At 47.6% G+C, this 15,987-nt stretch overlaps 3 protein-coding genes across 8 annotated transcripts; 2 read left to right on the forward strand and 1 right to left on the reverse strand.

The window, feature by feature from the left end:
• The first annotated feature begins 200 nt into the window (after positions 1–200).
• LOC137791112 (Na(+)/H(+) exchange regulatory cofactor NHE-RF3-like) lies at positions 201–4,620 on the forward strand. Its single transcript, XM_068585826.1, has 10 exons — positions 201–338; positions 906–967; positions 1,052–1,287; positions 1,691–1,762; positions 1,962–2,094; positions 3,198–3,334; positions 3,414–3,621; positions 3,945–4,141; positions 4,232–4,322; positions 4,520–4,620. Exons 1-10 carry the CDS (start codon positions 325–327, stop codon positions 4,618–4,620), a joined length of 1,251 nt encoding a protein of 416 aa, XP_068441927.1. The 5' UTR covers positions 201–324.
• Positions 4,621–6,022: 1,402 nt separating this feature from the next.
• LOC137790277 (EF-hand domain-containing protein D1-like) lies at positions 6,023–10,308 on the forward strand. Its single transcript, XM_068584362.1, has 4 exons — positions 6,023–6,432; positions 7,818–7,965; positions 8,125–8,259; positions 8,489–10,308. The coding sequence occupies exons 1-4, from the start codon at positions 6,113–6,115 to the stop codon at positions 8,621–8,623; spliced, it is 738 nt and encodes a 245-aa protein (XP_068440463.1). The 5' UTR covers positions 6,023–6,112; the 3' UTR covers positions 8,624–10,308.
• A 160-nt stretch (positions 10,309–10,468) lies between these two features.
• LOC137790271 (GTPase IMAP family member 4-like) lies at positions 10,469–14,808 on the reverse strand. Of its 6 annotated transcripts, none has more exons than XM_068584348.1 (6): positions 14,735–14,808; positions 12,975–13,749; positions 12,742–12,899; positions 12,395–12,635; positions 11,985–12,323; positions 10,469–11,459 (listed from the first exon to the last, which is right to left on the reverse strand). In XM_068584348.1, exons 2-6 carry the CDS (start codon positions 12,988–12,990, stop codon positions 10,897–10,899), a joined length of 1,317 nt encoding a protein of 438 aa, XP_068440449.1. In that variant the 5' UTR covers positions 12,991–13,749; positions 14,735–14,808; the 3' UTR covers positions 10,469–10,896. The 6 variants fall into 6 exon arrangements, with proteins under 6 accessions (XP_068440449.1, XP_068440450.1, XP_068440453.1 ...); XM_068584349.1 differs by having other exon boundaries at positions 12,975–13,744; positions 14,735–14,801; XM_068584352.1 differs by lacking the exon at positions 14,735–14,808 and adding an exon at positions 14,395–14,455 and having other exon boundaries at positions 12,975–13,744.
• Between the last annotated feature and the right edge of the window lie 1,179 nt (positions 14,809–15,987).

Genomic DNA, 15,987 nt, shown 5'->3' on the forward strand with positions numbered 1-15,987 from the left:
TCGAGCTCCACTGGTCCCACTGGTCCCACTGGTCCCACTGGTTTGGAAATAAGGAATCCTTCTTGTGCAAAAAAGAGCCGGCCGGAGGCCTTCAGTTTGTTTATGTTTGTGTTTATTTGTTGTTTTCTGTTGTTTTCCTGCATGCTGGGTGAAGACTTGGTCCCTTCAGGTTATTGATTGTGAGACTTGACCCTCTCGTGCTCGGCCTCTTGGCCAATCAGTGACTTCTGCGGCTCCTTGGCGTTGATCCCAGACCTCCGCTGGGCTTCTTCCTCCTGAAGGTTTCTGATCGCGTCCCGTCTCTCTGCAGGCTGCCAGCATGAGATGGAGATCCCACGGTGAGGCCCGGTGTGCAGGCTGAGGGGACCAGACCTTCACCTGTACAGTTCATCCTATCTGACACATATATCTAACACATCTGTAGCACATCTGTAGCACGTCTGTAACACATCTGTAACACATGTGTAACACGTCTGTAACACATCTGTAACACATATAACACATATATAACACATATATAACACATATCTAACACATCTGTAACACATCTGTAACACATGTGTAACACATCTGTAACACATGTGTTACACATCTGTAACACGTCTGTAACACGTCTGTAACACGTCTGTAACACGTCTGTAACACATGTGTAACAGTCTCTCAGGACGCTCCGCTCTGCTGATAACAGCTGACCTGTGAGCTTCTTATCTTCTGGCTCCTCTGAGGACGTGTTGTGTTTGATGACCACGCGTTATCATTATTAAATAATAAAAACAACGCTCTGTGATCACATGTTGTTTTAAACGATAGAGTCTAGAATAAGTAAACACTCATGAGGTCATTTTATGTGTTTAAAAGTAAATGAGAAACTGAATTAAATGGTTTTTGATTCCTCGTCCTCTCAGTTTCACCTTCAACCCAAAGGAAGGCATCGATAACCCGGCGCTGGTGGTCGGAGACGATCCCGGTGAGCAACTCATGACCTCACGTGACCTTTTGACCCCGCCCTCTAATGACCTAACTGTGTGTGTGTGTGTGTGTGTGTGTGTAGAGCCTCTGGGTCTCGGGCCCCGGCTCTGCCTCCTGAAGCGTCTGGAGGGTCAGAGCTTCGGCTTCTTCCTGCGGTGCGGGCGTGACGGGCGTGACGGGCGTGGCGGGCGTGGCGGGCGCGGCCTGGAGGTCGGCGCCGTGGAGCCCTGGAGCCCCGCGCAGCGCGGCGGCCTGCAGGACGGGGACCACGTGCTCGAGGTCAACGAGGAGTTTGTGCACAACATGAACTTCTGCCGGGTCAGTGGGTCGTGCAGAGAAACACTCATGATGCTAAACACACGCTGCGTGAATGAAAAGCGTCTTTTCTTCTTTAAACCAGCGATGAAACTGAAGAGTTTGTCAGCCGGAAGCTTCAGGAAACATCATAGTCAGCATAAAGAGCCAAATCTCTCCCCAAATACAGTGTTGACTTTCATCAGATGTGTAAAACATTAAACTCTGAGCTCCTCAGTGAAACTATGACGTCATTATTGATTCATGTGAGCACCAGTCATGTGACCACCAGTCATGTGACCACCAGTCATGTGACCACTTGAGGAGGGACGAGCTGTAAACATGTGAACAGTTCAATAGATGAAACATCTGAATAGTTTAACGAAACACATCATCATTCTCTTCCTCGTCTTCGTCGTGTTGACAGGTGGTGAGGAAGATCCAGTGTTGTGGGCTGCACCTGCTGCTGCTGGTGTTGAGGCGGGACGAGTACACGGAGGTAATGTGAGCATATTGATCATAATAACTGCATTGATTGAATGGGAATCCATAAAATAATTTGTGAAAATAAATAATGAAAGAAATTAAACTTTTATGATTGACGTCATCGTGTTATTCTGCAGAAGAGACGCGTTTGAGTAATTCTTGACAGGAAGTTGAAGTGTTTTAACTTCAACAAGGTGACTCGTGTGTTGCAGGTCTTGTCGGCGGGTCTGGACCTTCAGGCGCTGGCCAGGTCGTCCAAAGGGGCCGGCTGGTCGAGACCCAGACTGTGTCACGTCAGCAGAGACCCGGAGCTCGGCCTGGGGATGAGCGCCGCCCCGGTGGAAGGTGAAGGAATCCGATGCCGCGTATGGAAGCCCATTTCTGACACCAAAAAAAAATAAATAGGAAAACGTTTTTTTTCTTTGTCTTTTTTCAAGTCAATAAAAAAAAGGCAACGAAAAAAAAAGTCACTAATTTTAAAAAAAATGATAGTTCTCATTTTTTATTTTTTTTGGGTCCTAATTTTTATTTTTTTTGGTCCTCTTTTTTTAATATGTGTGCCGGGAATGGGCTTCAATACATTTGTCATGTAACGCTGATTTCCTTTCGCCAGTAGGCGGCGCTTTGACTATGAGTGAAAATGAACTCCTCGATATCCTTAAGCAGTGATTTTTATCAAGCGTGACGAGTTTGGGGCAAATTAAAGGAAGTCCAGTGGAGTTACAAGAGCTTCTTTAATGAGGAAATATGTGACATGCGGGTGTTGTATAAGTAGTATGAAACACCTTGTTTTATTTTGCCAGTAGGTGGCGCTATGATGATGTGAACACACGTGATACACATGCATCATGGTTCTCTACGTGAAATGTAGACCACGCTGTGTAAATGTCATGTAAATCCGATGCCGTTTGGCTTTTTTTTCTTTTCTTTGCCAGTAGGTGGCGCTATGACAATGTGAACGTTTCTTCATGTCCATGTGCTCAGGCCTGAACCGGCTTCATCCATGAGGAGTTTCAGGCTGATTGCATGATGTGCACTGGAGTTACAACAGCTTTCTGTAACATAGCGAACGGCAAAAAATGGGTGTGTCTTCGGGTCCACGCCTCGAGGCCGTTCACCGATCAATTAACCCAAGTTAAGCTCGGAAGGGTCTTTAAATCATTCTTGAACAGCATTGAAGTCGATCGCATAAATATTGTAGAACAAGTTTGTAAAATTACAAAAGCTGAAAACGGCGAAAAATGACAAAAATGCTAAAATTGTCAGAATTACTGTAGCGCCCCCTAGTGTTTAAATTGTCCGATACTTTTATGGCATGTTACAGGATGCAATGTGTCTATATGCTGCAAATTTGGAGTCATTAGTCCAAATATTTTAGAAGTTATGAGTATTGAAAAACCAGACGCGTCCTGATTACAGTGATCCTGATAGTGAGGCTTGCTCCTCAGGTGGGAGGGGCCAGTTCTCTGTGGACACGGTGGCCGGCGGTCCGGCAGAGAAAGCTGGCGTCCTCGCGGGAGACCGGCTGATCTGGATCAACGGCGTCCCGGCCTCCACACTGACGCAGTCCACCCTCAACAGAACCGTACGGTCCGGCTCGCCCTGAGCTAAACAGCTGTGTTTAGACGTGAGCCTGGTTCTGACTCCTGTGTGGTGGCCCTCAGGTGAAGCGGAGCGGCGCCTCGGTGACGGTGCTGGTCATCGACCGCGAGGGCGAGTCCTGCAACGCCCGGAGGAGGATCCCCGTGCTGCCCGCCATGGCCGAGTGCCGCGGCCTCCCGCACGCCCCCAAAACCCTGCACCTGGTCAAAGGTCACGCCGGGTACGGCTTCCTGCTGAGGCAAGAGAAGCTGGCCAGCTCCAAGAGGACAGGTGAGCCACGAGACCACAAGGCCTCACCTGGGGGCGGGGCGAGAGGTGGGGCTGGTCACAAGGGAGGGTCTAGTGTCACATGAAGGGGTCTAGTGTCACGTGAGGGGGTCTAGTGTCACGTGAGGGGGTCTAGTGTCACGTGAGGGGGTCTAGTGTGAATCAGTCATGACGTCATAGTTTCACTGAGGAGCAGAGTTTAATGTTGTTGATGAAATATCACACATTTTAGTTGAGCATACATCCAACACAAATGAACCATCCAATGACAACTGTTGATTCATTCAACAACAACAAAAACCAACGACCTTCCCTGCAACCTTCAGTGCACGTGCTCAGGGAGGTGGATGCCGGCAGCCCGGCGGAGGCCGTGGGCATGCAGGACGGAGACCTGCTGCTGGCCGTCAACGGGGCGCCGGTGGAGCCGCTGGACCACGACGACATCGTCAGGGAGATCCGGAGGAGCGGCGACGAGGTTTCTCTCACCTCCATGTCCATGCCCGGGAGAGACTTCTACAGACAGGTGACCTCATCCCTTCATCCCTTCATCCGTTCATCCATTCATCTCTTCATCCATTCATCTCTTCATCTCTTCCTGTTGCTTCTCCTGCAGTTGGACATTCCCCCCCTGTTGTTCCACGAGGAGCAGAACCAGAACCAAGAGGAACCCCCTGGAGACGCAGTGGACGGTCCCATGGTCCACGGTCAGGACCGAGAGACAACCAGATCCTGGATCAGTCAGGAACTTTAACCTCTTTTTAAGGTATATACTGGGAACAGAGCATGTGTGTGTGTGTGTGTGTGTGTGCAGAGTCCCGTCTGCCTCCAGGAACACATTCTTATTTTGACACAATAACATTATGGTTTGTGTTTAGAGAACAAGCGACGCTTTGTGACTGAGATGAGGAGGAAGACGAGGAGGAAGACGAGGAGGAAGACGAGGAGGAAGACGAGGAGGAAGACGAGGAGGAAGACGAGGAGCTGGACTCATGGAGGATTTGACAGCCGGAGGTCCGATGCTTTGAAACAAAGTCGTCGTTGCTTTTGATTTATTCTGGAATGACTTCAATGTCCTGAGACCTGGATGCTCCTCCTGGTCTGAGACGTTATTTAATGTTTAAAGAAGCTTTCTGTATGATTTAAATTAAATTATTACTGCATAGAAGATGAAACGTGTATGCTCATTCACATTAAACGTCTAACTTTCTTTCTGTACAGTGTTGTTGTGTTGGTCATTGTGGTCGTGGCGGTGGAGACACACAACACTGTTCCAGTCTCATAGATATGCAATTCATAGCATCAAAAGTCATATAAAATACTGTGTTGTCCTGAACAAGAGCACTGCAGTCTGTTGAATGAGGTGGAGACGTGAAGCACAGCTGACAGGTGTCAGCATGTCATTACTGTTCAGTCTGGACTGTGAGCTGCAGCGAGGCTCCTGAGACACCGACTGTGTTTCTCTTTGTGAGGCGGAGCGGCTCGTTGCAGCACCGCTGCTCGCTAAGAACAGAAACTACACAACAAGACTTTCACGTCAGGCTCAAGTCTGCAAGTCCTCAACACTGCCTGTCGGTGAAGCTACGGAAGCACACGCACATACATAAACCACTTCATTTATTTTCATGTTTGAGTGACCTGACACAGCAGGACTGCGAGAGCCGTAAGACGCTAGGTCTGAACTACGACTGGAGAGATTTAAAATTATTAACGCTGTTAAAGGATTAAAAAGTTAGCACATTATTAAGACCTTAACTTGCCCAGCCCTAATATATATTAAAGTTTTCTCTTTCCGCCACGTGTTGAGTCAACCTCAACCAAAGCATTCAGCTTTTTAAAATATTTTTATTTATTGAACAAATTTCACATACTGACAATACAATACCAATACATTCATTCAATCAAAGACAACAAAAATATATTTAAAAAATGTCTGTTTTATCTTTAAAAGACTCTATTCATGTAACATAAATGGCTCTTTTGATTTTTCTTTGGTGAAGAAAATGCACATTGACAATAATAATCAGCTAAATACATTCCTCCAATCCAATACATATACATATATATATATATATATATATATATATATATATATATATATATACATATACATATATATATATATATATATATATATATATATATACATATATATATATATATATACATATACATATATATATATATATATATATATCTATACATATATATATATATATATATATATGTTTGTCTTATTTTGAAAAGACTACATTCATGTAACAAACATGAATGCTATTTTTTTTTAAATTTTGTTATTGAACACATATTGACACTAATAATCAGCTAAATACATTCATTTTATTATAATTTTTCTCTCTCTTATTTTGAAAAAGAAGGAACCGGAAGCTGCGCACGCTGTCTTCTCGCTGCTCGTCATCGCTCAGTGTGTAACGGTCGCTGCGTGAGACGGCTGTCAGCTCCATCCCGCTACTGTTAAAGCCCGCGACGCGCAGCTATGGCATCCGAAGAGCTGGCGAAGAAGCTCCAGTCGCGGCTGGCCGCCACGCAGGAGCCCGAGAGGCCGGGGACCGAGCCCGAGCCGAGGCCGGAGCCCAGACTGAGCCCGAGCCGACCCCCCAAACCGCAGCAGGAGGCCGAGGGAGCCTGCGGCGGAGAGCCGTCCTCCTCCTCTGAGCTGTCCGCCGTGCTGACCCGCCGACAGGACATCAACGACGGGAACGCCGCCCCGTGCAGGACCCGTGTGTTCAACCCGTACACGGAGTTTAAGGAGTTCACGCGCAAGCAGATCAAAGACATGGAGGCGATGTTCAAACGGTATGGAACGCACGCGCAGGGGAGGGGGGGGGGGGGGGTTGTTGTGGCCGAGCGAGCGCGCGGGAGGCTCGCGAGGATAAAGACGCTGTGACGTGAAGCCTCGCGGGGGCAGCGCGCGGTGTCAGTCTGACTCACACTGAGGTCTCGTGACCGTTCGGTCCGCGCGGGTGTTGATATGACGTGATGAGCGCGGGAAGCACGAGGCACACGACGTGATGCGTTCAGGTGCATTTCATTATACGTTATGACATCACGAGGGTTCCTGAGGGTTCTGACATCATGAGTGTTCTCGTGGTTCTGACATGAGGGTTCCCGTGGTTCTGACATCATCAGTGTTCCTGTGGTTCTGTCATGAGTGTTCCTGTGGTTCTGACATCATCAGCGTTCCTCTGGTTCTGACATGAGTGTTCCTCTGGTTCTGACATGAGTGTTCCTGTGGTTCTGTCATGAGTGTTCCTGTGGTTCTGTCATGAGTGTTCCTTTGGTTCTGTCATGAGTGTTCCTGTGGTTCTGTCATGAGTGTTCCTGTGGTTCTGTCATGAGTGTTCCTGTGGTTCTGTCATGAGTGTTCCTTTGGTTCTGTCATGAGTGTTCCTTTGGTTCTGTCATGAGCGTTCCTGTGGTTCTGTCATGAGTGTTCCTGTGGTTCTGTCATGAGTGTTCCTGTGGTTCTGTCATGAGTGTTCCTGTGGTTCTGTCATGAGTGTTCCTGTGGTTCTGTCATGAGTGTTCCTGTGGTTCTGACATGAGTGTTCCTGCGTTCCTGAGGTCTCATGGTGTTCTGCTGCATTCTTCTGCTCCCACAAAGGGTTCCAGTCCGTCTCTTTGTGTTTCGTGTTGGAATGCGGCCCGGACAGGAAGCCCTTTCTCTGGCTGGAATCAGCCCATTATGCAAATGAGGCCCAGTAACCACTGGGCACAATGGTTCCCATAAGAACGTGGTCTTTATCCTCTGGGAACAACAGGGGGTCCTTTAAGAGACGTGGGCGCGCATCGGAATGTGTCAACTGTTGTTGTTGTGTGCCCTGTAGCCCCGCCCCTAAAGCTAACAGACCATAATGTACTAAACAAACATCATGCTGTATATAAGAAGAAGACTGGAAACTAGAGATTGAGACATAAACTCATGTTTACAATGTTTACTGAGGGAATACATCAAGAGAGAAGTAGAGTCACTTATATAGACTTCTATACAACCAGAGGAGTCGCCCCCTGGTGGTCAGGAGAGAGAATGCAGCTTTAACACATGAAGCGTAGACTTCTATACAACCAGAGGAGTCGCCCCCTGGTGGTCAGGAGAGAGAATGCAGCTTTAACACATGAAGCGTAGACTTCTATACAACCAGAGGCCTCCTCTTAACACCGTGTCGTGTCTGTGGTTGCAGGTACGACACCGGTAGAGACGGCTTCATCGACCTGATGGAGTTGAAGCTGATGATGGAGAAACTTGGCGCTCCTCAGACTCACCTGGGCCTGAAGAACATGATCAAAGAGGTGGACGAAGACTTCGACGGCAAGCTGAGCTACAGAGAGGTGAGTGTCCAGATGCACAGCAGCCAAAATAATATATATATATATATATATATATATATATATATATATATATATATATATATATATATATATATATATATACATTATATAAAATATTATTTACAACGTCGATATGATTATTCTTAAACCTTCTCGTAGTTCCTGTTGATCTTCAGGAGAGCGGCGGCCGGAGAGCTGCAGGAGGAGAGCGGCCTGATGGCTCTGGCCCGACTGTCTGAGATCAACGTGTCCACCGAGGGGGTGATGGGAGCCAAGGACTTCTTTGAAGCCAAGGTACTTTAGTTGTACTCTACTTGTACTTTGTGGTACTCTATGTTGTACTCTATGTGGTACTTTACCTGCTACCGCTAACGAAGAACCAACAGGAGGAGAGCTAGTAACGTTAGCAGCTCCGCTAACGGAGAACCAGCAGAGGTTCACTTCAGTTACATGGTGATGCGTTCAGGCTCCTGTCAGTAAACATGAGTACTGGCTGAAGGTAACCCCTCCCCCTGTGCTCCAGATGCAGGCTCTGTCTCTGGGCAGTAAGTTCGAGGCTGAGATCCAGGAGGAGAAGGAGGAACGCAAGAGACAGGAAGTGGACAAGAAGCAGCGGCAGGCGGCCTTCAAGCAGCTGCAGTCCGCCTTCTGCTCCTGACGACCCGACCCGACCCGCCTGGCGCCCCCCCGGGGCTCGAACCCACGGCTTCTCATTCCACTCAGCGCTCATCATTCTGGACGAAAAGAAAAAATAGCAAAAAGATGCACGGAAGTAAAATAAAATTTAAAAAAAAAAAAAACACACTTAAAAGTACTTGAAAATACCTGAAACTACCTGGCGAGGCCACAGATCATTCCAGACTCCTTGTTGTGCGTCTCTCATGTCAGAACTGGAAGTTTTTCATCTCGAGGTATTTCTACTTATTCATTATTACCAAGTATTAGTTTGTTCCCTTGTGAAGCATTTTCCTCTCGTTTTACTTCCTGGTTCCTCTGTGTTCCTGGTCACGTGACCTCTCACCTCGTTGCAGTGTGATGATGTCATAACGATGTAATAACACTAACATGAACCTTTATGCAGCTTTGACTTTAAACACTTTAACAGGATCCTGAGTCGCACAAATACAAAAAAAAACACTAAAAGAACTCGACTGAGCTTCAAAAGCAAGAATAGTTTTTTTTTGTTGTGGTTTTATCAGCTTCCTCCGTTAGCCTAGCTTAGCATGCCTAGCTTAGCATAAAGGGAAGCGGCCTCGGACGTTTAGATTTTTTGCACTTTTGTCGCTTGAACTCTCCTGACGAAGGAGTTTAATGTCCTCGTCTCAGACTCATCTCTCTTCACGTAGATCAACGCTATATAAACGTAACCGCTACGCGTACGTCCGGCCTGACGACCGCAGGTTCGATTCCCATCCTTCGCTCCGAAAAAGAACAGGGAAGGTTCTCTTGAGACGTGAGCTAGAACTGAAGACCCTCCGGCGGGTCGCACACTGTGACGTCATCGCGCGTTTGTGTCGTTCGGCGCCTCGATGCGCGTGATGAGTTTTCAATATTGCACTTTCTTTACGCTCGAGGAGGAAGAGGCCCTCGTTACCCACAATGCAATGCGTGATATAATCTTTAAGTAATATTCCGAAAATTTAATTTTTGTCGGTAAATTATGTCGCACTCTGTTACAAATGTTTAGCCCTCGAGCCCCGTGACATCCTGATGATGTCACCGTGATGTCACCTTCTTCAGCTGCTTCACACGCGTGTGTTTAATCTGTGCGTGTTCTCAAAGCACAGACACACACATCCAGACACACACAGATGACGTTAATCTCCTCATCACAGAAGGGAAGTGTGTTTTATCCCCAAAATATTGAACTTTTTTCTTTCTAGTGTTGTTGTTGTTGACATGAAGTGGACCTGGTTCTGTTCGGGTTCAGAGGACCAGCACGATATGGATCTAAACTCTAAACGTTAATGTGCACACTGTAACGAGCAAAGCGCCTCCGGGATGTGAACCCGTACAGATGCAGACCCGGCGCCTCGTGCCGGGCGTCAGAGAGCTTCAGCGGCTTGTTGTTTAGTTATTGTTGTCGTTTACTTTGTAGCATGTTGAGTTGCGTGTCGCGTACCTTCTCTGGTATCCGTGGTGGAAATTGACGATGTATTTTTTCATGAATAAATCAGTCTATATATTGTTAATTGTTTTAGCAGAGATGTATAAGTTGCCAAATATAATAATTAACAAAAGGTCAGTGAGAAATATTTTTTTGGGCACTTGTGAAGACATCGTGTTGTTCTGTCAGAATGAAGTTTGACTTAATGCAATAAAGAATAAACTGATATGAAGAAATACTGAATCCCTCGTTACTCATTAACATGAACAAAGTATATAGTATTGAACAGTGTATACATCTGTAGTAGTTTGCCAGTATAAATACCTGCAGTTTCTGCCACATGAGGGCCTAAACGCTCGTTTTGTTAAATATTAGTTTGAAATAAAAACGAGCACAAAGTCTTCTTTTGTTTATTCTTAAAGTATTGAACATGTGAATATGATCTTAAGAGCACAGGGTTGTGATTTATCTGATCAATAAATCTTGTAATGACCAGTAATCCTTTTCTACGTCGTAAAAGGTGACGTGGAAACATCAGTAAATATGATCATGAAGCCGTTCAGGTTCAGAAAGATGACGACGAGTCACTCACCGGCTGAAGTCACACTATTTACACACTATTTACAAAAGAACATTTCACGGTTAAAATATAGTTCATTAGTCATAAAATGAGTCGATTCATAAAAAAATTTAAAAAATAAAATGGAAAAGGAAAAGTTACAATTTCACTTTGAAATAGCATTGTTTTAAGAAAAGAAAAATGAAAAAAACATTTTATTTTAAAATGTAAAACCAGTGTCCATGTAAAATCAACTGCATGATCCCTAGAGTCGCTCCATCATCTCCAGCAGCCGCTCCACGCTGCCTCCCGTGTGGTCCAACACGTGGTACCAGCCTCCGCACCGGTCCAGTAGCCGCTGCAGAGGCCGGCCCTCCCGCTCCACGTGCCGCTCGGGCCTCCGCCCCCCCAGCTGCTCCGCGTAGGTGAACAGCACCGCGGCGCACCTCCACGCCGCGGGCCCGAGCACGCCCACGTGCGCCTCCAGGGCGCTGCGGTCCGCCTCCCCGAACGAGTCCACGGGCACGGCAAGCAGGAAGCGCGGCCGGACGCCCTCGGGGCAGAGGGAGGGGCTCCGGCCAATCTCCAGTCGGACCTCTTTGGGGTCGGCCAGACCGAACCGGCTCCAGCCGGGCGAATCCACCACGGTGACAGTGCGGCCAGAGACCTCGCCGCGGCCCGCACAGCACTGGGTGGTTTTCACGTCCACCCGGAACTCGTCCCGGTCCAGGATTGCGTTGCCGGCGGAGCTCTTCCCCGACTTCCTCCTCCCCAGCAGCACAAGACTCAGAGCGGGCTTCGAACCTGCGACGGCTCCCACCAGGAATCCTTCAACGAAAACACACGTCCTTAATTGTTAATGAGTACCGCTAGGTATGCGAGTACCTCTGCATATTTCAGTACTTCTGGGTATGCACGTACCTCTGGGTATGCGAGTACCTCTGGGTTTGCGAGTACCTCTGGGTTTGCGAGTGCCTCTAAGTATGCACGTACCTCTGGGTAAGCGAGTACCTCTGGGTATGCGAGTATCTCTGGGTATGCGAGTATCTCTGGGTATGCGAGTACCTCTGGGTATGCGAGTACCTCTGAGTTTGTGAGTACCTCTGGGTTTGTGAGTACCTCTAAGTATGCACGTACCTCTGGGTATGCACGTACCTCTGGGTATGCGAGTACCTCTGGGTTTGCGATTACCTCTGGGTTTGCGAGTACCTCTGAGTTTGCGAGTACCTCTAAGTATGCACATACCTCTGGGTAAGCGAGTACCTCTGGGTAAGCGAGTACCTCTGGGTATGCAAGTATCTCTGGGTATGCACGTACCTCTGGGCATGCGAGTATCTCTGGGTATGCATGTACCTCTGGGTATGCGTGTCCGCCCCGAGGCCGTCGGCTCCCATCGTCCCAGTTTCCCAGCATGCATCGCTGCCATCTCCGTCTCCTCTCGACCTCCCCGCGACCTCCTCATATCCTCCTTCGCCCTCGCCTCTCGCCTTAGCCGGGTGTAGATCTGATCCCGGATCTTCGCGGGACGCTCGTTGGCTTCCGTCACCTTCCGGATCTTCTCAAAGAGCTCCGAGACCTGAACCCCCGGGGCCCCGGTTCGGTCCGTCATCACCTGGTACCGGTTCTGGCAGCGCTCCAGCAGCCACTGCAGCTGCCGGCCCTGTCGCCTGATGTGGTCCTGGATGGGAAGTCCTGCAGGCAGAGACCAGACCTCATGTTGGATCTCATGTTGGACCTCAGTGATCCTAAAGAACGGGCCTCACCCAGCTGGTCTCCGTGGGTGAAGATCACCAGGGCTCTGTGCCAGATGGGTGTCTGCAGCAGCCGGAGCTGGGCCTCCATGGCGCCCCACTGCTCCGGGCCAAAGGGGGCGCTAGAGTTCAGGACCAGCAGGACGACATGGGGCTCCGAGCCGCAGAGGGCCAGACCTCTGCTCAGCTCCACGGACACTCGGCCTGGAGTAGGGGAGTGAGACCGCCACCCTGGGGTGTCCACCACCGTCACCTGTGAGGGGTTTGGAGAGGGGGAGGGGGGTCACATGCAGACCAGACAGCGTGAGAGAGGCTCCAGACCCAAAAGGGACTGGATCAGATCACTTTAAAACATTCACTTGTGCTCCACAGACGGCGGCGCTCCCTCTGGAGCTGTGGGCCGTCTTCCGGCGGAAGGCTAGCGTTCCCAGGATGACGTTTCCCACCGAGCTCTTGCCACTGAGCCGCTCTCCCAGTAACAGCACCGCCACTCTGGACTGGTTCTGCTCCTCCGGAGCTGCCGAAAAACCACCGGGAGCTCACGGTCAGACACACTCGGCTGCACACGACGGGTTGAGTGTGAGGGACTCACCGAGAGCGGCAGCCATGTCGAGAACCAGTCTTCTTTTTCTTCTTCTTCTTCTTCTTCTTCTCTCCTCCGGTGAGCGCTTTACTTCCTGCTAAAGGTTTGGTCACATGATGTCTCATAGGTCACAGAGACGTTCCTGAGAAGTGGCTTCATAAAAAACTCAAGATGAGGTTGTAAAACACACACAAGCACACATATACGCACGCACACGCGCATAGACACACACTGAGGTCTAGAGAACCAGGACTATAATGAGACTTGTACAGGAACTTGTAGAATTTCCTCACTATCACTTTAATAATGTGGTTTAGTCTTTGTGTCTCTGGGGTTTAGTCCTGAAAAAGGAGGCAGAAGGGGGGCAATAAAATACAAATCACAGCAAATTCATGATACTTATTATTTTATTTACCCAGAATCACACATTATGCACAGAGAAGATAATCTGACCCTAATAATAACAAGAAACATGTTAAGAACAATGAGGTCGTCCTCTACGACCAGGTCAGAGCTCAGGCCCTAAAGATAATAACTCATATACATTTACACTAAACACACAGTCAGGTTGAAGTTCTTCATGAACTTCTTGTCTTTGCTGCTCCGCCATGAGCCTTTTCCTGGAAGTCTCTTCTGCCTCCACCTCCTGCTTCATCTCCTCTGGTAGATGTTGTGGGCTGACATCCAGCTGCATCCTCCTCTCTGTGGCTCTGTGCAGCTTCATCTGTCTCGGGGCCTTGACCCTTGACCTGCTGGACCGATGGAGCCAGAACCATCGCCTGTACTAAACCAAAGGATTAGTTTTCATTGGTAAAACTTATGAATGGACTTCCACTATTACTGTACAGCTGTTAGAGGTGTGACCCATCTTCTATTCACAGTTAATATGCATTCAATCCAGTGAAATTTAAATGATAATCTGGCTAAAGTAGTTTATCAAGAGTAAAATAACAGCTGTGATTTAACTGCAAGCTTCAATCTATTCCACACCTCTGCATTCACAAGCTGCTGAAATGAAGGAACATGCACTTTAACTCTTCTTCATTCAGGCCCTTGAGCAACTGTTCTTGTGACTGTAGGGACCGGAAGTAAACTGGCTGTGCTCATGAGAGTGAACACCTTTAGCTTTAGCCTTTAGCTCCACCTGCATCTCAGCCTGCATGGAGCTACATGTAGAGCTTCCTCTTCCTCTTTCATTGTGAAACGGACCGCATCATCTCATCAAGAGCTGGCCCTGACCACCAAATCACGTTGTTAGCTGAAATCACGTTGTTAGCTCAAATCACGTTGTTAGCTCAGTCACACTACGAGATTTACTTCTTTACAACGTGAGTTAAAGAAGTGACTGCGTGAACTGAACCAGACCGTTAACGTTAAAGTAAAAGCTGGAACAAGGTTTCCGTTGTTGAACCTGCGGAAGAATCATTACCGATAAACGTAGCGTCATGACGTTAGCGAACGGTAACGGAAATAATAATAATAACGTAAAGTTAACGTTACGTTAATTTTACGCGATGCGTCATGACGTTATTTCCGTTACCGTTCGCTAACGTCATGACGCTACGTTTATCGGACGTTAACGTTGTTATCAAGCTGACTCGCTTTAACGTCATTATCAAGCTAAATCTGACTAGCTTTAGATCAAAAAACATGGTGGTAAAGATTTGATGGGGATAACATGATAAAATATTCCGACACATAACTTGGATGTCGAGTTACCTTCGTGAGTTAAACAGCATATTAAATTGTTGCTAGCAAACAAGACTTACCTCTAAACTAGAGTTCATTGCTGATCCAGTTGTACCGACGGTAACTTCAACTTGGAGCGAAGGGAGGAAACGTTGGAGAGTGACGTAGACGCTGGAGACAACGCTGATTGGCCGAGACTCGACACGTCAAAGATGTTTTATTTGCGAAGATCACTCACGACATTCACTTTTCTTCGCGACTCACTCCGATCTCAGAAACGCTGCCCGGCCAGATGACCCCTCCCCCACCCACCCCACAAAAAACTCTTCGGATCTCCATGATTCACGTGATGGCAGATTATGATTTCAAAACGGCGAATTTCGCCGAAAGGTGACAAGTTTGAAGGTATGAGTCATCGTGTCTCTGGGGCTTAGCCGGCAGATTCCTCATCATTAAAGAGACAAAGTAAAACCACTTTTGTTAACTTTTATTTCATTCATTCATTCTTATATATATATTCATATATATTATACTCATGTGTTTGACTGCCACTGTTAAAAAGTGTGACTCATCAGTTTATCACCTGTAAGCATAAATAATAACTTTTTTCTCTCTTGAAACCTGGGAAATAAAGTTATGGGTCGTGTTCAGCACCGTTGAATAGTACATTCTCTATATTGCATCAGGATATAAAAATATACAGATATAGTGTTTGTTTCTTCTTCTTGAAAACATTCTTTTCCGTGTTGTTCAATGGCCTGAAGCAAAAGAGGAAGAAAAGCCCTCACAACAACGATGACGTCACCGTTAAATCCGCTCGCAGCACTGAGAGCTCTGAAGCCTCGAGTTCGGCATTTAGACCGTCGCCATTTTGAATTTTTGCAACCAGTGAACAGGAAGTGACCGTAAAACATAAGAGCAGCCACGACGAGATACCACTTAAATAAAAACAAGTCCATAGTCCAGAGGGGTCGTCCTCTGGAACGAGGAGCGCTCACAGTGCCACCGCGGGGGACCAAAGAAGAAGAAGAGCGTTTTCAGCAGGAGGGAAAGACGCGAGTGGCGAGCAGCCGGTGGGCGGAGGAGCTCCTCGTAATCGCGACCAGTTACCATGCACTGATGCTGATGAAGAGGAGGATGATGACGATGCCACAAAAAAACAACAACAACAACATAAAAACAGTATAAATTATAACCAGAATTGCAACAAGTGAGTTTGTAACGGTTTGAGGCAAACGAAGAAGAAGATGAGGTGTGTTTGCAGTGCATAGAGGGACAGATTCACCGGAGGGTCTCGGTCAGATGGGATTATTGCCCTGTGACAGCCACACAC

This window comes from Clinocottus analis, unplaced genomic scaffold, assembly GCF_023055335.1.
Source record: "Clinocottus analis isolate CAN_PGR_092001 unplaced genomic scaffold, fCliAna1.0.p SCAF_2, whole genome shotgun sequence".
Lineage (NCBI taxonomy): Eukaryota > Metazoa > Chordata > Actinopteri > Perciformes > Cottidae > Clinocottus > Clinocottus analis.